Genomic DNA, 22,151 nt, shown 5'->3' with positions numbered 1-22,151 from the left:
GCACTGTTTGCACTTAAAAATGCAGAATTCACACATCAGATACATGTTAAGAGGCATTGTTGTCTCTGGAGTAAACTGCCATTCCACTAACATGAAGATTCTATCCAAGCCTGAATAAATTACGCATTAACACCACCTAGAGAAATTGAATTTGTAAAAAAAAATAGAAGACCAAAGAGTAATTAATTACATTAACCCTAGTTAATGGGTAACATTCAAAAACTATATTAACTTTTAAAGCAAAATAACACCAGTGATAAATATTCATTCTTAAATGTAAATTATTTTTCTCTACGGAAGTAAAGAAAGACATGATGGGGATGGATAAAACACCTCTGATAAAAACTTTCTTCATACAGGTAAGAGTTTTCATTCCAATTCTACAAACAATCCTCCAGCAAAAGCAGACAAGACTGACTAGTGTCAATCTGTGAGTTCCACTCTCTCTTGCTTCTGGTTTTGTTTTTTCTTGGTTTTCAACGCCACTTAAGAACAGAAATTGTAGTTTGGGAATCAACGTTCTTGTTTTTAACAAGAATATTTTGTTACACTTAAGCAGAATGCAGAAACAGGCCTCTCACATAATCCTCTTATTCCATATAAAAATAAAAAAACCCAAAAATTCTTAAAATGCTGAAGAGTGTAAGCAATTTGACATACATAAGTAATGAGCTTACAGGCCCATTGTTTATTTTGCTTTTACAGTTCCTCTTTTTGGGCTCACTTCTGGCTAGTTAAATGCATTGGTCCTTGAGACCTTTGGAGGGTCACCCTTCATTAAAATAGTCTCTCTGATAATAGTATTCTAGAAATGCTGCACAGCTGCATTTCACGTAGCTTGTGTAAAAACCTCTAGTTTGAACTGCTTCCAGTAGTGGTTTTACTATCAAGGGCAACACGTTTGCTTTATGGCCATGAAGCATCTCAGCATGTTCTCTTCTAGGACATCTGTGACCAACTCTAAACCACTGTAGGGTTAGGTAATGTTTAATTTGGCTTCTCTTCCCAAACAATTTGACTTGTTAAATATTTGTAAAAAGGTAAGATAGTGCTCTACCATCATGTCTTTTTGGCACAGATCTTCTGCTTATGCAAAAAAAAAAAAAAAAAAAAAAAAGAGAGAGAGAATGATAGTAAAATAATGATTGATATCAGCATTTTTCCCCATTACATTTTATTGATAATGACTCATCAGTCAATGTAGCAGGCTTCCAAATTTTCTGCTAACTTCATTGTCATACTCAGCAGCTTTGTGGGACTGAGCCCTAAGAAAGTCAGTTTCTCTGCAAATCTCTTTATAATTCGTATAGTGTCCATCATTGTATTAAGTATCTTTTGACTATAGTCTATGACCTTTACTCAGAAGATTTCTAATGGCAAAATCCTCTCAATCAGTATGACTCCTGTGCTTTGAAATGAGGCTAAAGACAGGAAAATTACAATGTAAAAATAACACTGTCCTTCTGTATTGCTCTAAGTAGTTATTCATATTGACTATAATGTCAATCCCAAACACTGGCAGAGCAATGTGAATCTTTCTATTAACTGTAAAAGTCTTCATATTTGGTACCATCCCATGGTTTTACCACTTTTACTCGGCAGTTCTGCAAAACTGCCCCCTATCTAGCTCATATAACACTTACCAGCTGTCAAGAGGCATGGTTTTACTGCAGCCTTGAGAAAGCCCTGAAAATAATGACGTGAACAAGATATAACCGAGAAAGGAATTTTATGAGTGATTGCTATTGATGCTGCTGATTCTCTAGACAGATATGACTGATAAATTGTCTTGACCCTAGACCTCTCATGACATAGTCTCATTGGATCATTTTACACCTTCTCCTTTCTTACCCTTATCTGCTTTTCTCCTCTACTCCCCTTTCCTCATTTTTTTTTGTTTCTATCCTTATTGTTAAAACACATTTCCCTTCTTTTTTTTCCATTTACTTACTCCTTTCCGTCTCCCTACCTGTCTCTACTGATGTCCAATTTACATTAAAAACCACTGAGAATGGAGCCTACATGGATGAACCATGTCCATAGAAATGAGAAAATGAGTTTGAGCTAATAGCTTACAGATAAAACACTTCTAACTATCACAGCAGAAGGGGAAGGAAGAAAGTAGGTATCCTTAAGACCTGGTCATCCTCACTTCAGCTGCAGAAGACTCACGTTTTCGTGGGAAGCGATACAGGTTTAGACTCATTCACTCATACTGTTTCACCACCATGGTAACTTTTAGGTGACTTCTTCTGAGTGAGAAGGAAATCGTACCAAGAACTCTGAAGAACTTCTGCATGATTGGAATCAGTCATAGGAAAACCATTGCTTAAGCTATGTAATTTGTCTCTCTCACCACAACTTTCAAATGCAAAAGACAATGACTTGATTTGTAGAAAGCATACACTTCACAATAACTTAAAACTACAATTCCATTGTCATTAAAGAACCCAAACACGCTTAACTTTAACAATATACAAAAATATTTCATGCATACAAATAACACATAGGAAAGTGTTTTCCTAAATACTTTTATTCTATTCTCTCTATCATCAGATAAGACCTCATTTTATTAAAGTTGACTGTTTAATAGTTAACTGCTTAAGTTTCTCATCTTGCTGTTTTTTTCTCACTTTACAAAATCATACAAGGAATTTACTCCTAATTTATGTCTTTGGAAATAAAACAGTTTTACAGGTGTGTGTGAAAACAGCTTTAATACTAGTTTCATTTGAGCTATTTAGGAGGAGTAGTTCATATAATAAAAATAGTGTGTTTTCAATAAGTTACTGTAGTTTATCTTTTTTCTATTGGAAATAAGCAACAAATTATGCAAGTCTCACAGGGATGTCTTTGAGGGCTTTTTGGTTTGCTGGTGAAAAGACTTGATTTAGCCTGTACCTTTTGGTCTGGGGGAGGTGGATATTTTGTTTTGTCTTTAAAATTAACATAAGGAAGACTTGTTTAGCTGGGTTTATTTCTTTTGCATGAAGAATGACAAGTCTGGTCGGAGCCATAGAGCTTGAACATCAGGAACTAAACACAGAACACCCACCTGCTTCAGAACTCTCACCTCTATCTATTATTACCTGAAAATGAGAGTGGCTCAAGGCCTCTCAGATGCGCAGGTGTAGAATTTCACTGGCCCATCAAGATTCAGGGTAAAATAAATGTTGTGGGACAGAAAAACCAGTTGTGATTGTAGAAGGAAAGGAGGCAGTGTGTATTCCAACATGGGTGTTTATCACCCAGAATTTGTTCTTTCGTATCATCTTTCTCTTTCTCTGGAGTATGGGACCTCCTGCAACCTCTGCACACTACCATAAGCAATTCAACTCTTTCATTCTTGAGCTTTCTTATAACTTTTTGAGTTAATACCAATTCCACTCCCAGCTATTTCTTGGTGTGCAGTCTATGTACTATGTCCACAGTTACTTCAGCTTCAGAGAGATCTTCTGCTGGGTCCCCCATCTGCCTTCCCTTCCACTCCCTCAGAAGTTTTTCCAGGTTCTTTCATTCCTAACATCAAAGAAAATAATTAATTTTACTCCTCTCCCACGCGCTTGTCCTCTTTGCATCTGTTTGACCTCAAATTCTCTATTCTGACACATCACTGAATCATAGAATGTTTGAGGCTGGACAGTCTCTAGTCCAACCCTCTGCTCAAAGCAGGACCAACTTGAACAAGTTGCTCATGGCCATATCATGAAGTAACTTGTGCCAGGGCCTTATACATGAAGTAGCAACTTAAACTTGCTTCTTAGGAAATAATTAAAGCTACTTTGGGCACAAAATTCTGCTTTCATTAAACTCAGCTATAGTCTTTTGTACTCATTTTATTGGGAGCATTATTTCTTCAGAACTGGGATAGTAGACAGAACTGAATACAACTTAATTTTCTGTTTATTCACTTAATAAAAAGTCCTAGCTGTTTATGCCTCAACCCCAAGATCATTCCTCAAGGCTCTGTAAACTAAACACCTGTTTACAACCACAGGCATTTTAAACACCTCATAGATAGACACCTTGGTTTCCTGCATAATAATGATAAATAAAAAATTCTCTGTTTTCCAATCAGTCTTCATAAATTAGCATTGCTGTACCAGAAATGGTGTAAAAATAGCAAGATTAGTTAAAGTTTAAGGTTTCCGTTACGCTGATTGTTTTTTATTGCTTCATTTAAACAGCATTAAACCATACTGGTATATAATTAGTTCTGCCTTTAGTCTTTGGCAGTTTTTCCTGTTTAAGTTATAAGCTCTACAGAGCAATATTCAAGCATTTGTTTGTGTTACATCCCTATGTGGAGCACTATTACAACAGAATCACACATTGCCTGGGTCCTCCATAAATGATGAGGGTGTAGATGAGAAAGAGTGGTGCCCTATTCCATCTTTGTCTCATACAGCAAAAAGTGTTTTCAGTTTGCAAACCTAACAGTGTATAACTTACAGATTTAGAATTTTACTCATGAGCTATTATGCTAAATTTAATAAACCAACCCATCCATTACTAAAGTTATGCCTCGGACAGGAATGGAAAATTCTTCAATTAGAAATTTCCCTTTAACCTTACAGAAAGCCATCTATGTATTTTCCCTGGATGTTTTTTCCAGTTGCTAAGGTCAGTTTGGCTAGGGGAAGATTGTCATCTGACATTTAACAAAGCACAACCATTAATTTAAAGTGTGTGGGGTGTGGCCACACATCAGATACACACACAGCCACGGTTCCTTTCTGGGGGAATATTTAGGACTCCATGCTGTTGATAACAGGTCTGATCACCTGTCCAGACTAAGCCCCATTACAGCCATAGATCTGTATCTCAAAAAGAATCTGGCTAGGGAACTTCAGCTGTCTTTCAGCAGCTTGGGATCTGTAAGATCTGCTGCTTTCACGTGTCTCGTGACATTATTAGTGTGTATATATGTAAACCATTAGGATTTCCTCAGTACCTTAGGAAACAGACTGATGCATTTAATCAGCCATTACCCAAGAGATTTTGCTGCAGTGTTTCATAGATGTTTACAATACAGGTGGTCTTTGGACTTCGAAACAAATATTGACTCTAGTACATGAAATCAGGTTTCAGGAACCTATCTGCAAAAACAGTTGTGGAATTTGTAAATTCTGGCTTCCTGACAAGGAACATTAGGTTAAATTCAGACACTTTTGACTTTTTCTAGATATATAATGCCAGAGGAGACTTTTCTTTCATGAGGTATGGGACTATAATTACTTTTCTGAAACATTTAGTGATCAAAAACCGTCATAAGTCTACACTATATGCATAGTGTACATGAAACAATAACCAATATTTGCACATGTACCTTTTTTATGCTCACAATTAAAATATTTACATACTTGAACTACTTGACACAGGCAAACACTTACATACTCAGTACCAATCTAGTAAATAATGCATAGCAGAATTTTCCATTCATACATACTGAAAATGACTGCACAATTCTGTGAGCTCCAGATTTAGGTTTGTATGGCTACCTGGAAAAAAAGTTACAACAAACATGCAGCAACTTTTGTAGTCATGATTCCTATCTATGGGTTATTCACAGCCTTAGACATGTTCCCACTATCATTACCACAGAGCTCAAATACACTACTGGCGCTCTGAGGTCTGCGGGAAACTTCTAACTAAATAATCTGATTGGTCACATCTTTCAGAAATCCCCCAACCTGACCTTGTTACCACAGCTGGTTCAGCCAGGGATGGCTGCCATCCAAGGAGCAATTTCACATACATCACCTGGGCAAATACATTAGCAAACAGGAAACATCATTATCTTTCATCTATGTCTGAGAGATTTCACTGCAACTAGTCATTTAGCAGTTTTAGATAAGCAAGTCTGAAATAAAAGACAGCCAAAAATATTCTTAGATATCTGAATAATCAGGGGACGTTAGATAATGGATGAAGGGTACATAGCATCAACCAACACAAGTATATAAATGATACTAGACAAAAATGCATACAGTAACCAGATCACACAAACGTTTCTACAGATTCCCATTCATAGATGGAATATATAATGGAAAATTCCAATTTCACCAAAAGATCTTCAGGCTTTTATAGTTGCAATCTCACAGTTTCATTTGATACCCTTTTTTTTATTTTTTAAAGTCTTTTGCCCTGAAACAAATAAAAGTCTCATGATTTTTTCCAGATTTGTAAATAAATAAATTTGGTTTCTTAAAACAAGGCAAATAAGAGTCCTACATCTATTACTGTGTACTATTGACATTTTAAATAGCACTCCGCAAATGCTGCCTTGCAATTTTTTGAATTAGTTTTGAAACTTTGTGTTCAGAGGAAATTCTGGGGTATGTCAGCAAAAACTCCCAAGATGTGCCGTGCAGGATATCACTATGCTCCCTCCCCTGCCATCTTTGTTTTGGCTTTATTTTCCAAAAATTATTAAAATTACTATGTTAAGAATTGATTCATAACCAACTAGAAAGAAGCAATGAGGGTAAGAGGTCTCTGCAAACATTTTTTTCACATGTGTAAATATATATATATGTTTGTCCACATACTTTTTCTACAGCATAAGGAAATTTTCCTATTACTTTCTTCATCTCTAAACAAGCATCACAGGATGCTTGAAAGCACCTAATCGTGGTGATACCTTGAAATGAAATAGATCAAGGTGCTTAGAAAAATTAGGCTCTAAACTTTCAATATTGTATCACGGAGCTTATTACAATTATTGTTATAAACTTCCATATATACTGGGCTACATGCAAAATTGAGTCATGTTATCTATGCCATTGTTTTTCCAACAGAGTGCTTATCATAAGAGTGAAATGCACATAATATTTTTTTAAAAAGCAGTTTTTTAAAAGTCACATGCAGAATTATCAAAGTTTAAAAATAGAAAAAAGAGAATCTTTTAATGATCCTTCCAAAATTATTAGTAATAAAGACATATGCACCTAGTGGGTCCTTATTCCCATATTCTTTGTGACTGACAGCCTGCTTGCTCTGCTAGAAGTAGATGTATAACAAATTCATCTTTTCTGTGAGGGCAAATTTTTGCCCTTCTGCCAAATGCCACTAGGTCTAGCTAAGAACTAATCAGGACTTGTAAAGTGTAATGATCTCATTTTGACCCTTAGCAACAACGACACTTTTTGCAAAGAGAAGTGTCAGGACTAAGAATGCCACACCTTATCTTTTGTACTGAAACATGTAAAAAGGACTAATACCAACAAAAAAATCTCCTGAATATGATCAGTGTTTACAACATGAATTAAGACTATGAATTCAAAAGCTGGTTCTTAAGGATTAAGATCAATCATTTTGTCATTTCTGCAATGCAGAGTATTCAAGTTATGCTCATCACAAAAATCACAGTACTCCAGGAAATGGACCAGCAACACTAGATCTCCCCAAGAAAGCAGATATAGTTTTAGTCCTGTTAAAGGAAACTGAAGCCTGCAGCTCTACTAGGCAGGGAAGGAGAAGGACAGAACTACCAACTATTCTCCTTACCGTCCTAAACCCTACCCTACATAGGTACATAGGGTACTCACAGATAGTAGCTCATAGCTAAACATGTGCAAGAGCTGCTCTTAGGGTATACCTTTTTCTTCTTCCACTCCAGTATTTACTCATCCCTTGGTTCTTTTCCTTTTTCCCTCTTCCAGCTTTTCCTACTAATGGATTTAAGGAGTGCTCTAATTTCCTAAATTCATACCAATTATTGATTCTGTTTCCTAGGCAGAAGATTGTTTCCTGTTTCTGAGGTTGACAGCTTACAGGGCTCCTGCTACTGCTCCTTTCTTATGTTCACAACCCACGTTCCTTGCAATTAAACATCAGTGTTGCCTTTGGCCTCCCAACAGTTAGCTAAGAAATCAAGCAGAAAATAGAGAACAGTGCAGACCTGCCATAATCAAAATGTATCAACTATTCTTATCAACTCTTAAAAGAAAAAGCATTTGACCCATACATATTAGAAGGTATAGACAGTGAAGCGAAAGATCACACTTTCTGCTTTTGAAAATAAGTATTGAAATTGGCACCCATCAGAAACCAGCTCCTCTAAGACATCCTCTTTTCTGTGTCTTTAGAAATCTTGGCTAATGAGAAAACCAATGGTAAGTCTAGACTGCAGTTTATTATTAACCACTTCCCAATTACTACCAATGGCTTAGCATCCCAACAGTAACAGTCAGAGAACAAAACATCTGGGTGATCATTTCTATATTGTTACCTCTCCACCTCTGCAGTACCATAAAACATGTCAGTGGGATTCTGTAAGTCTTTAGAAGCAAGGTCAGCAAAGTGATTTCAATGTGTAATTATTTTTAAGACACATACAGATATTCCCACGCAGTTGGCATGAATGTTTTACCAGGACTCGTGGGAATCCTGCCAGGAAGTTTGGTAAGCACAGACCCGATCTCCTTAGAAACTAACATATTCTCTACACAGACAGAAAACTAGAATACAAAATGCATTTCCAGATTTTGAATTCACAGATATTTGAACCTATTCAAAGCTGCAGGTTTCATTTTTACAGTGTTTATACTATTGAAATACTGTAAGCAATAAAATTTTATTTTACTTCATACTGGGAATTTACTTATCCTACCAAACAAAGCAAAACACAGAATAGTCAGTGGGGTTTTTTTTTTAAAGGTTAGTTGGTCATTTGGTTTAAAGAAGAGTGAAAAAGAATATTGGTGTATTGCTCCCATCTGCATGAGCTTACCACACATAGAAGTGGCAACTTTCTTGTAGACACAGAATAGTGAGACAGTTGTAGCTGCTGGAGAGGCATTTGAAGAAACTGCAGGGGGAAAAAAAAAAAAAAAAAAAGGGAACCTGCTTTTACAGTACTCTGATGTCAAGAGTCAGGCCAAGTACATAGAAATATATAGGTCTGATTTTTTCGTGCAAAGCAAAGCTTGAGCAAATTCTAAGACAGATTCATACATCATGTAATTATGCTGAATTTCCAAGTGATAGTTTAAAAAAAAAAAAGCTAGAAAAGTCACATAAGAAGGATAAGGGTTTAAGGGAATATGTGTTTGAGTTAACAGTGGCCTACATCTGAGCTGTGGTGAAAACATTTATCCTAAAGGTATTAAGAGATCGGTGTCTTTAAAAACATGATCTATTGAGATAAGAGAATAGCTGGTGTTTCAGAGGGATGACTGATCATAGTTCTTGCTGAGAAACCTGACTAAATAGTCTTAAAATACAAGCAAGTACAGTAACACTTAAGTCCAAGAGAGAAACAAAATAGTGGTGCATTTTTTCTATAGGCTCCACTTAGATACATATGTCCATTGAAAAAATGTTGAAGAACAGCTGTCTCAGAACTTCACAGCACTCACAGCCCTAGAAATTTTCAGCTGTCAGTGCCTAAGGGTAACTTTTCATTGCAGCTAGGTTTACAACGAAACAAACAACAGATCCTGTTTCCAGGGTTACAATTATCAGCTAAATAAATAGCATTTTTTAAACTTATCTACTAAACACATCAGTGGCAAAACCGCAATTGCTTAAGATAATAATGAACCAAATACAGGTGTGTCTGCATGCAGCCAGTCATTTCTGAAAGAAAGTACATTCAGGAGGTGGAGTACAAATGAAGGAGAATGATTGGAGAAGCCCAACACACTCCCAGGAATGTGACTTGAAACTGAAAAACAGGGAGCTGCAGTGCCCCTTTGCTGCAATGGGAATGATTTATTATCTGAATGTTTCCTCTCTCCTACTCTTCCTGCAACAATTAATCTCTTTTTATTTCTGCAGTATCTTTCCCTACCTGTGGTTTGAGTCAATCAATTCTCTCGTGTTTTAATATTAAGTATATTAAAAGTTTAATAAATTGGAGATGGCTTCTCAGAGGTAGAACTCATGCTCATGTTAGTAAAGAGCCCAATCCTCTTACGATTTCAACCACAGCTTTTTCAGCAACTTCAATGAGAACAAAACTGAGATCCTTGGAAGACTACTTCCTCAGTGCACCAATTTTTTTTTTAAAACAAAGCAACAACTACAATGAGCTCTATTATAGAGCTGAAAATATGATTCAGTTGATTAAGAAAAACAGACTAACCAAGATACTGATCAAGTTCAGACATACTTCCTCCTCCTCCTCCCCCAGAAAAGCTAATTTCTTTATCTGGAATCTGGTAGACTACACCTAAATTATAGAGGAACCACTGATTAAAATAATTTCTTTTGTCCAGAAAACAATTTGCTGAACTGAAACACCAATGGCTTCTTGCATCAAAGTGAAATCATGTATTTTTTACACTTTCCCAAGATTATGGAAAAAAAAAAAATCCTTTACAAAAGCAACTTCGGTTGAGATCCATGAATGACGACATGCAGAAAGTGGCAAAATCCCCTTGGAGAGTTTGTTAAAAGATTACTGAACCTTCTAAATACTCCTTAGAGAAGGTAAAATTATTCAGGTAACTTTGGTATGATATTCCTAATTACTAATGTTTTTTTCTAAATCAAACTCAAGCTTCACATCATCGTTTAAAGTAGTTTTAAATTATGCCAGATGCAAAATGATGGGGAAGAGGTTTGATTTTTAGTAAAGTATATATTTCTGTGTCAGTACAGAGACATCAATGCGGCCTTTGTAACAGATATCTCAAATAAGATTAACCAACAAGAAGCAAACGGCAACCTTCTCTACTTATTACATTACTTGACCATTTGCCTGTGTATTTGCTTTCAGGTGATAATACTAACATGCTTGGTATTAATAATAAAATGGTTTAACATACTCTTTTTTTTTTTTTCCTTACCTCCCCCTCAATTAACTCATGTCCATATAATCAAAAGACTAACCTAAGCAACTGGTCATCTCATTTTTTTTCAAAATGGCTATTGATTTTGGGTGCCCTATAACTAAAGAAAAAAATGGAAGCACTCAGCATCTCCACACAGGCCCTAGTGAATGTAATTTTTCATGATGTAGCATCTTCTAGAGTAACTTACTTCAAATAAAAAATAGTAGTATAAGTGACAAAAATTCTGATCTCTGATCCAAGTTAAACACTGATTTTGGTTTATGATAATGATTCTACGAGGTGCAGGTTAACAAGGAAGACTCACAGCATTTAAGTTGGATATACATGTGAGAGCTCTCAAATTCTGTGAACCAGTCTTCTGATTTGCTTTAAGAAGCAAACTTCTTAAAAAGTTTGCTACACTGTGACAGCTTGATTAAATGGCCTGTTCCTCTACCTTGCCTTTCTTCTACTACTATTAGCCCAATAATACCTATATAAATTTTTATAATAGTATAACTTCTTCCATCATATGGATTGAAACAAATAGACAAGAAAAACACACAAAGACTGCATGAGGGTTTATAATGGTAATGCCAGAAAACAAACAAAAGTAAAAAAAGGTCAAACAAGTGTACTGGTAAGATATTTTAAAAAGTAGATCAGTCCTTATCAGCAAATAACAGGTTTAGACTCTCTTTTCTAGCTGTAGTCAATAGACAACACTGTTCTTTATCTAACCTAAGCACCGGAAAAACTTCACAGACATAAAGCAATTAGTAGCTGACTTCAAATATGAGTAAAGTGTATTAGCAAAGTTCAGAGGAATTCAGTTTTACATTTAATCCAGACTAATTCATCTGACTCTCATTACCATTAGCAAATTACTGTATAAAGCTTTTGCGCACAAAAAGACAATTTAGTTCCTTTAGACTATGAGGGAAAATCATCCATCATAAGAACAGGGGCTGCAGACTTAATAAAGTCTATTCTGTTAAAAGATAACATTAAAACATGCTTGCTGCAACATGTATTACTCCATGTAGGAGAAAAGTTTCTCACATTGCAGAGCTGAGTTTCCATCTTTGTAAGCAGGCTCATAGTTAATTTGATTCATTTTGTCCTATTCTGGGCTACATATCTGTTTTCATCCCTATGCTTCAGTATTGCTGGAATGAGAACAGCTGTGAATGGGCACGTTACTATCAGCACGTTCTTTGGAGGATCTGTACACGGGGTCTGATAGCAACCTAAATAAGTCTGTTCCTATTCTGGAGAAAGGAAAAATGACAATTTCATAAATCTTCTGTCAGTATTTAGCATCTTATTTCAGCAACATTTTCCATCTCAGATTTCCATCTTCTTCATTCCACAAAGATGTGCTCAAAGGGAATGTAAGCTGTAGCTGAAGTTACATTAAGTAGTTGCATAATTTTTTTTTCAAGATAGAACTTCAGATTTTATGCAGAGGTTAAATTGTATTCACACTTCTGAAATCACATCTCATGCAGTAACAATAAAATAGTATCTTCTCCTCTGTTCTATTCCTGTTCCAGGCTCTAGCTTGCTATATTCCAAAGAAGGTTAAAGTTCAAAAGAAGAAGGCAAAGATTATTTTAAGCTGCCTTAATTTCCCTCCAGGCTTAGACAACCAAGCAGAAGTCGTCTTTGTTGTGAACTAAACTTCCAAGTTACCTACAGGCTGCTTTGCACCTTAAGCAAGCATTGAGCCAAGAACTGTTTACCCTCTGTTTCCATATCCAACATAAGAATTCCTATAAAGTTGTAGAAGGTGATCAGTGCACCAGGTCTATGCACATAGACTGGAAAAAATGGGAATTCCTATAAGTAACATTTGAACAACTTACGTCTCCTGTACCTAATATAACAGCAAAGGAATAGGTAAACTGGAATCTACCATTTTATTTTGACTCTGGCTAAACAATTTTCTGATGAAAGTTTCCATCCAAAAATTCAATTCCTATCTAGAAATAGAATAGGGAACACAAACTGCAGGATCAAAAAGAAAAAGTCAGTTAAGAATAAGCTGAAACAAAATGACAAAGTTGTAGTTTTCATGGGTTGTAACTGACAGACACCAGTGTGTTTATTTAGGATGCACTCTAGTGGACACACATGTAACAAAATAAAACAAAGATACAAATGTTACAAAAAGATAGAAAATGAAAGCCACACCTTGGAAGTAGTAATTAGAATTATTTACTAAGATGTTTTTAAAATACTGTTTTATAACTTGAACCTATTTCCTAATTAAATATGAAAACTGTGTGATGGCTGAAATTTTCATAGTCAGCATAATTGGACATAAAATGCAAATGGTAACAAGTTACTTAGCAATTTTTGAAAATTTTAATCTAAATAACAAGATTCATTTATACATACTGCCTCAAAAAAGAAACTCCATCTATCTACCTGGTTACTCCACCCCTTTGAGACTGGCACAAGAAGCTGCTGTGCGTACAGTGTTAATAGGTGTTATTAGAACTGTGGTACCTTAAAATGTTGCCATAAAATGATTCTACATTAACTGTTACTAATAAATACTATCATAAACTGTGACAAAATCAGTTTACTGGGATATCAACCATAAGGCATATTCATTCCACAGAAAAGGTTCTTGACTGTCATAGAAATTGCAAACGTATACCAATTCAGAATAAATGTAGACAACAAAGCCGGACCGCCTAGTCACAAAAGTAGTTCAATTTTTCATTACTTAAAAAGTTACACAAACATTTCTAAGTATTTATATCTGGAAAGTGACATTTTTCTCTTTTGATTTTAAGGATGTTCATATAAGACTTTCCACTTCACAGCATCCCAAAAGCAATATGGCAATAAAGAGGGCAACAGGATTTTTTAAATAAACATACTTTATTATTTTTAAGGGGAAAATAATATATTAATATATAAGAAATCAATACTGCTTAGCTTTTTAAAAATTTATAGGATTATGCCTAGTATGAACAAGTTATTTAGAGCAGAAAAATATTTATTACATGATTGACCTTTGCCTGTTGGGTATATAGATATTTTTAACAGTTTGCCAAAGATAGCAAACCCCTTAAAGCTAGCTATAATATAAACAAATTGAAGTGAAGTTATCCCCAAAATTGCTTTCATCCCAGAACTGAAGAATGCAGTGAATGCATTAACTATGCACTGGATTTTTAATGAAGAGTATTTTCATTATACAATGTTGGCAATGACTTAGTGTTAATTGTCCAACTAACCTGTATTATTAGAAGGCACTGAGATGAAAAGGCACGTTTTAGCCAAGAAGCACAGGATTTCTTTAGTGCTGGTGTCTTTTCCATTTATAATGAACAGACAGGGAACATTCTTGACAACCTGTACCAAGATATCACTGATTACGGAAATTTGTCCTTACAAAAATTAATGCAATATTTAAGGATTATAAAACTTATTTTTATAGATAAATAAGGATCAAGATAAATATTCTTCCAAATTTTTTTGGAAGTGAAGCTTTGAGAATTAATAATGGTATTTGGTAAAGACAACAGAGATGTAATTTATTGATTTACCAATTCAAGACAAATGCAGAAAAGATTATTTTAAGACTTGACTAATCAAAACTGATATGCAGACACTTACAGCTCACCTAATATCACACAATAACCACAAAAGGTTATTATAAATCCTAGAGCAAACACCTAGTGTTACAAAAAGCACCCCATGATTTCAAAGACAGACTGGATCTTTTAGTACATCTGTCTACTGAGTCTACAGTCTATGAACTATAGAGTTCAATTTACCTCTTCCAGATAAATTGGATAATTTTCTGATTTGATTTCTGCATCGAGTTTGATGTGCAGAACTCTCTCTTCATCTTCTAATATGTAGAGCATTCCCTCTTTCTATTAGAAACCATTCAAATTCTTGGAAAATCCTTTTTCAGTAATTTTTTACTCTTTTAATATTGATTCAAATTCTCATGTTGCAGCCTCTACTCCAAAATAATCTTGATTCATTAATTATATCTGTAATTATTACAGTTACACTTCAAGAATCAATGGGCAATAATTAGAAAATATATTTACTGCTTTAAGTTTAATTGCAGATTTCATCATCTGAGTCAGTCACGCTAGCTACAATTGTTTATGAACAAAAAGGAAGCATGACATACCAGGATTAACAGACTTTATACAAATACCCAGGAAGCACAAAAACTCAAACAACGGGTATGTAAATCAGTTCTATGTGTAAAATACATAAATTAAGATATTACACTTCAGGATCAGCAAGTCATGAGTAGAAAATATATTTACTGCTTTCAGAACCATTGGGAACTTTATTGTTCTGCTTCTTCCATGAGATCTGCTATACCCTAAAAAAAAAAAAAAAGAAATTCTATCAGTTGCTAGCATTAACTGAACTTTTTAAAAAGGAAAAAAGAAGAAAAAAGAAAAAGAAAACACCCACATGACAGGTAAGTGGGTATTCATCAATATCATTATGTATTCTTCCATTCAGTGAAATACAATGAAGTTTGTCACCAGACTTTTATTATAAAATCCCGCGTGTATGGATGAAATATTATGATTCTGAGAGAAGTATAGTTTCAATAGTACAAGTCTATATATTTTAATTTTATTGATGTGCTCTTAATTTTTAGTTTAATTCAACACACATATGGCTGTAAGACCTGAAATAACACCACCAAAGGCCAATAGAATCCAACTTTAAACGAATTTAAGCATGAAAACTTAGAAGATGGCACATGTAAGAAGAAGGAGGTAAGTTTACTACTCATTTTCACTGCAGGTTTTGCAATTCATTAACTTAAGAACACTTAAAATATGCCTGAAGCCTCAAGAATACTTTTTAATATGTAATTACCAGAAAATTATAAAAATTGGGGCTACACAAGATCTTGAGAACTCATCTGACTTACCTTAGTGAAAAAAACACTTGTGACAACCTGCCCCTAAGAATAGTCATAAATATGTTCATAAATATATGTAAAGAATACTTATAAAACAGGCTGTTATTAAAGTAACCTTAAGCTTAAGCATATTAATATCACAATAGAAATTCTGAGCTAGAATTCCACTGCTGACACCAGAAATTAAGTGAGCAAATTATTAAGGCTAATAAAGGAAAAAGGGTTCTAATAATGATGTTTGAAAACTAGTATATCAAAATTTCCAGTCACACCACTTGGAATACTCCAACTGGAAAAAGTCAGACCGATATTAATATCTTTATGATGTATTCATAAAGCTGAGTGATTTTGCAGGAGCTGACAATATCTGTTAAACGTACTGCGATGCCTTAAAATAAATGAAGGCTGATTCATGGCCTTTCATTTCCCTGGACTGCCAAACATAAAAGGAATGGGAGGAAATAAAAAATAAATAAAATGCTGGGCATAGAAGATGCCTGAGGATCACAATATAGGGCCATAGTTGTGGTACTGAAAGCAGTACCTTCATGTTGGCACAGGGCTCAGCAGGTTCTAGCCTTAGTGAGCAGTGTGTCCTTAGTATCTGGTCTTTTATGTTAAATGCTTGCTCTGACATCTCTGCACAAGAGTGCATTCTGCTGCACAAAAAATATACTTCAACCAGAAAAATAACTTCAATCGCTCAAAAATGAGTCATCTTTTGTGATTTAGTACATGTTGTATATGACATGTTCACATGGCAAAGGAAGGCTGCCTCCTCTCTGACATTATTCATACTTTGATTTGTAACATATCTAAATACAAAAAGGCATTTTACATCTTGAGGATTTAGTCAGCCAACACCACACAGTCTTTTAGAATGGCCTAACTTGTACCAGAGAACAGGCTATGGGCAGTTTGAAGGCTGTGGCCAGATTACCGTCCCTTAAAACCACAGAAGAGAACAAGCACAGTCTGAACTGCAACAGTTTTAACCTTTGATATGTCAGCACAGAAAACCAAATCTGTAAGAACTAATCATTTAGAATCTCTATGTTCTTTCTGAACACTTACCTCAGACTGTCCACTCTCATCTAGCTCCTCAACTCTGGTCAAATTAGGCGCTCCAGGTCTATCTGTAAGTTCAGCTATTGTCTTTTCATTCTCCTATGGTAAAGAAAACCAGTTTTCAGTTAAAAGTATTCCATGTCATGAATAATTATCAATAAAGAATATTTCAGATGTGTTAAAATGACATTATGTATTAATATAAAGATAATACTTTAGATGCATGCTATACAAATGTCTTAGTACGTGAATGTGGTCTTTTTATGCTTGTTAAGACTATTTTTATCAGGTTTTTTTAAATGACAAGAATTTTGGTTTAAATTTCTACATATTGATTTTTCCTGTCACTCTCCTACTGCTGTCTTTCTACGATTATGTTCTGGCAGTATTTTAACAAGAGTGCTCTAAAACCGTACGTATGTCTAAAATATGACGTGCTCCACGTAAATTTAAGAGATATTCACATTTAAAAGCTTTATTGGGATAAACATACCAACTATCAGTGTATGTTTTTACTGAAATAGCATTAAAAGGCCATACATTTTCACAGACATCTGTATATGCAGTCTTCTGTTAGTATAAATTCCTGTGCATCAGGAGGATCTCAGAATCAAGAGGCATCCCAATTCCAAACCACAGTTCCTTTTCCAGATACAGCAAATGGACTTTGTGCTAACACTCAGTAAAACATTACTGTCTAGACACCTAAATTAGACATGCTTAAATTACAATACTTTCTCATAAATACTGTCAAGGAATGTGAAAGCGTCAACTAGGCTGATCTTACGCTAAATTTTGCAATAAATTTATGTTCTGTTCTGAATATAAACTAAATAAACCTAATAGAACAGAACAAAACTCAAGTATAAAACACAGACTGAAAGCAAGGTGTTAAGACATTCTTCCCCAATTTTTACAATCTTTTTAAAAAAATAATCTGTTAGTTCAACACTCACGGGCTTCTGCCCTGTGTTTCTTATTTAGTGCCTGCATCTGGAAAAGACAGCTGATTAACAGTATTTTCAAACCACTGACTAAGCTTAAACCTCTTGATCTTTCCGTTGTAACAGCATTTCGTTGTCTTCACTCTGCACTTCCAACTTTTCATGTTCTTGTTCCAACTGACCCTGCAAGTCAGTTTAAGAAAGGACAAATTAGAAGGAAAAAAACCCACATTAGTCTTACCCACCCCATTGCTTATAATGTATTTCATGATTGAAACCTTAAAATAAAAAGAAAGCAAGCATAAAACATAACTGCAATGTTAATAACATAAAGCACTTTCAGTATCATCTGACAATATTTTCATAGGTTTTAGACTCACATGGATAGAAAGGCTTTTCTAGCAAGAGGAAAAAGAAATAGGAAGCTGAAGTTAGTGTACATGCTTAAGATGCTGTCTCATTCCACATGCCCTTTATCAGTCTATATTCATTATCTCCTGTACTTTGGATTAAGCTCTTTGATTCTTCACACAGTATCTAGTACAGACAGATGAATCCACACAGAATGAAATCTATAGAAAAGATTGGTAAGCAATGTCATTAACATTAATCATCTTCATCGTCAACCTTCAAAATTTCCAATAGGAAATAACTAATACCAAGTGTCTTTCTCTGTGAGCCTAAGTCCTACTGCACCAAAACTTCAGAAACTGCATAATCTAAGTACTCACATTCAACTGCACTAGGGCCTAGAGAATACTATTTGCTGTAGCATTTTGTGAGTAGTTACTACAACTATGGTTATATTGTAGCAACTAGTTTTCACACTCCTTTTTGGTACGTAAAATCAAAACATGCCCGAGTACATCACTATAGCCAAAATTGTGGGTTAGGTTAAAAAATGTGTTTAATGTGAGTATTGTTCCACACCTTTCCCATAGTTTACATGAAATAATTTACTTAATTCTCTGTGAATTATCTCTAGACACAATCTCATATTCTTGATTCCATTTACTATCTTAAATGACTCATTAAATCCTTAAGCATGTAACATTTCATCTGCAAATTAGTAAATTCCAAATTTAAAAAGTGCAAGTGAAACAGAATGAATGTATCTTACACTAGAACAGGATCAGCGTAGATTTAAAATTACACTTTTGGTTTTAACATTGTGAAAGTCAGCCATGTAAAAAAAATCCAGTCAATGTCAACAATACCACAGCAACACTGGGGTTGTTACATGTGTGGTCAAATTCACACAACTCCTTTTCAAAGAATAGCTAGAAACACAGACATTATCTTTATTTCTCACACATAAAGTCCATATAATGTAGGATTCAAATTGCTTTATGCCAACAGAATGCTGGAGGAGCTAAGGAAAGAAAAAGGCACCTCATCGTATCAGGCTATACATACTACTTAAATATGCATCTTCCTTCGCTAATTCCTAGCCAGTTTCAGGACTCTGTAATTGTGAATACATTCTCATCATCTTTTTTTACTTTTTGCATTACTGATATCACATTGAAGTAGCCTGAGACAATGAGCAGTTATTACTCCCAGGCCTCCTAGGAGGCCCGTCAAAAATTTTTGCAATGATTTCTAGATTTATTTGCACCAGTTTTCATTCATAACTAACTATAGAAGATAGTCTACTTATTTTAAGTTACTTCTCCTGTAAGTCTTAAACTGGTTGCTTTTTACCTTAGGCTTCTTTATTTTTTTATAACATTTTACCACATAGTATGTAAGTTTTCCTTCCCATGTGCTGACTAATCATTGCAGTTATTATTTAGAAAAGTGAGATTAAAATAATTATTTTATACTACCTTCTATCCAAATCATTATACAAAAACTAGAAGTACAGAGAGCTACAAGATGCCACAGCATCATATACTATTTACAATTATCTATTATTAAGTATTATTAACCTGACGTTGCTCTTCAAGTTTCTGCTGGATCATTAGCTCTTCTTCCTTCATTTTTCTTAACATTTCAAGTTCCACCAGGGCTGCCTCCCGTTCTTGTTCAAGCTCAGTCCTTTCCAACATTCTCTATTTCAGAGGTAACACAGAATCAATTAAAAAAATAGAGGGAGATTAAATAGCATCAATTATATTGTCATGAAATCTTTTGTGCAAGATGGATCCACCTTTTTTTCTTCATCTAAGATTCTTCTGTAATTGTAAATCCAATGTGCCAAATACTCTATTGGATCTGCTGGCCGATGCTCTACAACTTCTGCCAGTCCCTTTTTCAAGCAACTTCCCAGGCATCTCTTCAGATACTGAGACTCCATTCACATCTACTAACAACAAACAGACTGACATTAGCCATCAATGTCAGAATTAAATCAGGGTTTTTAAGAATTATTGCCTCAGGCACCAAATATGATATTACTTTCTTAATTAACCTGGCAATTAATAGAAGAAAGTTATTTCAATTTAATATTGGTGAAGTTCTTAAAAGCTCTGGTGATAGGTCATTTATACCAGGCGCTGCAGAAAAAATGCTTAAAACCCATTTTACTGTTTAGGCATGTATAATTCAGAAACTGCTTGGAAATATGCTGATAGTTCTAAGTCAGCATGATGGCAAAAAACCTCACAACGACAACAGGACAAAGGAAACTTCTATACAGATATTTAAAGAACAGGAAAGTAGTTTGTGGATGATTAAGGATACATTTTAGTTTGAACTAACAAAGCTATCTTTAGGATGCATATGCAAGACCAGGGCCTGAAGCAATCACTCTATGCAGGGCACAAATCTCCATGCACACACGAGGTTTTACTGGCCCTTTGCCAGTAAACACATAACACATCTGAAACTGGGTTCTGCGATGCTGAGACATCTGCGTTTGTTGTCAACGGGACGGAACCGTTGGCCCAGAGGCGGCAGCGGACCCCCGGCTCGGACGGGCGGCCGCCGAGCAGCCGGTCCCCCTCAGCAGGCCGCACGGCTCTGTGCCATAGGGCCGGCCGGCAAGAGAGAGCCAGGCAGGGCATGTCACACTGCCCGCCGTGAAACGCCGCGGGTGTAAAACCTCTCTCAGCCTTCACGTTCATACCGGCTCCTGAGACGGCGGGGCCAGAGAGAGCTGTCAGCGCCCTGAGGGCACCAGGAGGCCCTAATTGCCCAGATCATTTTCACCTGGAGCCTCCACCCACGTCCTCCGCCCTCGGGATCCATTTAAGGCCAGGCCGGTGCGTTTACCCCTCCCCTGAGTTACACGCCGGGCGGGCCTGTCCCTACCCCGGCTTCTGTGGCGCTATCCGGATCTCCCGTGTGGACCTGGCGCGTTACCCTGACCCGCCCGGTGACCCGTGGGCTGTCGCTGGGACCCGGTGCTGTCACCACCCTGCCTTTGGCGCCTCAGTGGGGCCGTCGCTGAGGTAATCACCTGGCCAGCGCTGTGACCGCCCTCGGCTCTCCCGCTCGCCTTCCCTCAGAGAGCAGCACCGGGACGGCAGCCTCCGCCACACGGACGCGCACCCCCCTCGCTCCTACCCACCGCCCGTCTCCGGCCCGGCAGCCGCCTCTCCGCCCGCGCCAACGCCGTTAACGGCCGCAACGGCGCCAGAACGCACCGGGTTGCTATGCAACGCCGCTCGCGAGCGCGCCGCGACCTCTACGTAGGCGGCCCGCAGTTGGAGGAAGGGCCCGGCGGGGCGGCGGCGCCAGCCGCAGGGCCGTCACCGGAGCCGCGGCCGGGCGGTGTGGTGTCCCTCGGGATGGGCTCGCGCCCGATGCGTTCAGCGCCGTCCCTCCGCGAGCAGAGGGGTCCCGAACAGAGGGGGTTCGGGCAAAAGCGAGAAACATCTTTAATCGCTCCTGATGCAATGCACCGGCGACGTACAGGGCCTTCCTCTTCAGCTTGGAGATTAGTTGTTTCTGTCCGCGTATAGATACATACACACGCGCAGATAAAGCCTAGAAAGCAATTTAAGAAACAAAATGTCCTCGGAATTTTAGCGTGAGGAAGCTGAGCTAGCGCTGAGCTGGGGGTTGGTAGCCAAGCAGGGGGCACCGCGTTGAGCCGGGCTGTCGCCTCCGTGGCCGGGGTTACAGCCGTCCGGCCCTAGAGCCCTGCCGCCTCCTCCGGGCTGGCAAGCTCCGCGGCTGACGTTCGTGTGGCCAGCTGTTTGTTCTACTGGCAACTTTTAATTAGGTATTAACCCCCCCCGTAAAGAATTGCAGCGGAAAGAATGGCTGCAGCGTCTGTATTAATTCTGAAGCTCAGTTGCACGAACGCTATCTCGGTTCTTTCCGCGTTAGAAATGGGAGACTGCGGAACGAAGCCTTTCCGGAATGAAAGGCTGTCCCGGCGTAACGAAGCGCTCCGCTGACAAAACCGACTTCCGAAAGGTAAGGAGCTGGTTTCGGTATTCTGTAGGCACTACAAGATAGGTGGGGAAGACGCGGGCCGGG

The 22,151-nt window shown here is 37.0% G+C and overlaps 1 protein-coding gene across 11 annotated transcripts; it reads right to left on the bottom strand.

The window, feature by feature from the left end:
* Positions 1 to 1,321: 1,321 nt before the first annotated feature.
* On the bottom strand, positions 1,322 to 21,429 carry DYDC1 (DPY30 domain containing 1). Of its 11 annotated transcripts, none has more exons than XR_008466918.1 (8): positions 21,124 to 21,289; positions 19,873 to 20,025; positions 19,652 to 19,774; positions 17,823 to 17,903; positions 16,783 to 16,875; positions 15,052 to 15,150; positions 14,036 to 14,153; positions 1,322 to 8,812 (listed from the first exon to the last, which is right to left on the bottom strand). XR_008466918.1 is itself a non-coding variant. In XM_054204831.1 (7 exons), exons 2-6 carry the CDS (start codon positions 20,017 to 20,019, stop codon positions 15,115 to 15,117), a joined length of 480 nt encoding a protein of 159 aa, XP_054060806.1. In that variant the 5' UTR covers positions 20,020 to 20,025; positions 21,124 to 21,289; the 3' UTR covers positions 11,695 to 14,153; positions 15,092 to 15,114. The 11 variants fall into 11 exon arrangements, 6 of the variants coding, with proteins under 6 accessions (XP_054060806.1, XP_054060804.1, XP_054060805.1 ...); XR_008466915.1 differs by having other exon boundaries at positions 1,322 to 5,501; positions 8,735 to 8,812; positions 14,036 to 15,150; positions 21,124 to 21,288; XR_008466914.1 differs by having other exon boundaries at positions 14,036 to 15,150; positions 21,124 to 21,288.
* Between the last annotated feature and the right edge of the window lie 722 nt (positions 21,430 to 22,151).

This window comes from Rissa tridactyla, chromosome 6 (assembly GCF_028500815.1).
Source record: "Rissa tridactyla isolate bRisTri1 chromosome 6, bRisTri1.patW.cur.20221130, whole genome shotgun sequence".
Lineage (NCBI taxonomy): Eukaryota > Metazoa > Chordata > Aves > Charadriiformes > Laridae > Rissa > Rissa tridactyla.
The sequence above is the reverse complement of the archived record's forward strand: the minus strand, read 5'-3'. Positions and strand labels throughout refer to the sequence as shown.

Coding starts and splice junctions, on each gene's coding strand:
- DYDC1 (XM_054204829.1), bottom strand. CDS start 20,019: ATGGAGTCTCAGTATCTGAAGAGATGCCTGGGAAGTTGCTTGAAAAAG. Junction 16,876..17,822: donor TACAACGGAAAGATCAAGAG/GTTTAAGCTTAG, acceptor TCTTTACCATAG/GAGAATGAAAAGACAATAGC. Junction 15,151..16,782: donor ATGAGAGTGGACAGTCTGAG/GTAAGTGTTCAG, acceptor TTTTTTTTTTAG/GGTATAGCAGATCTCATGGA.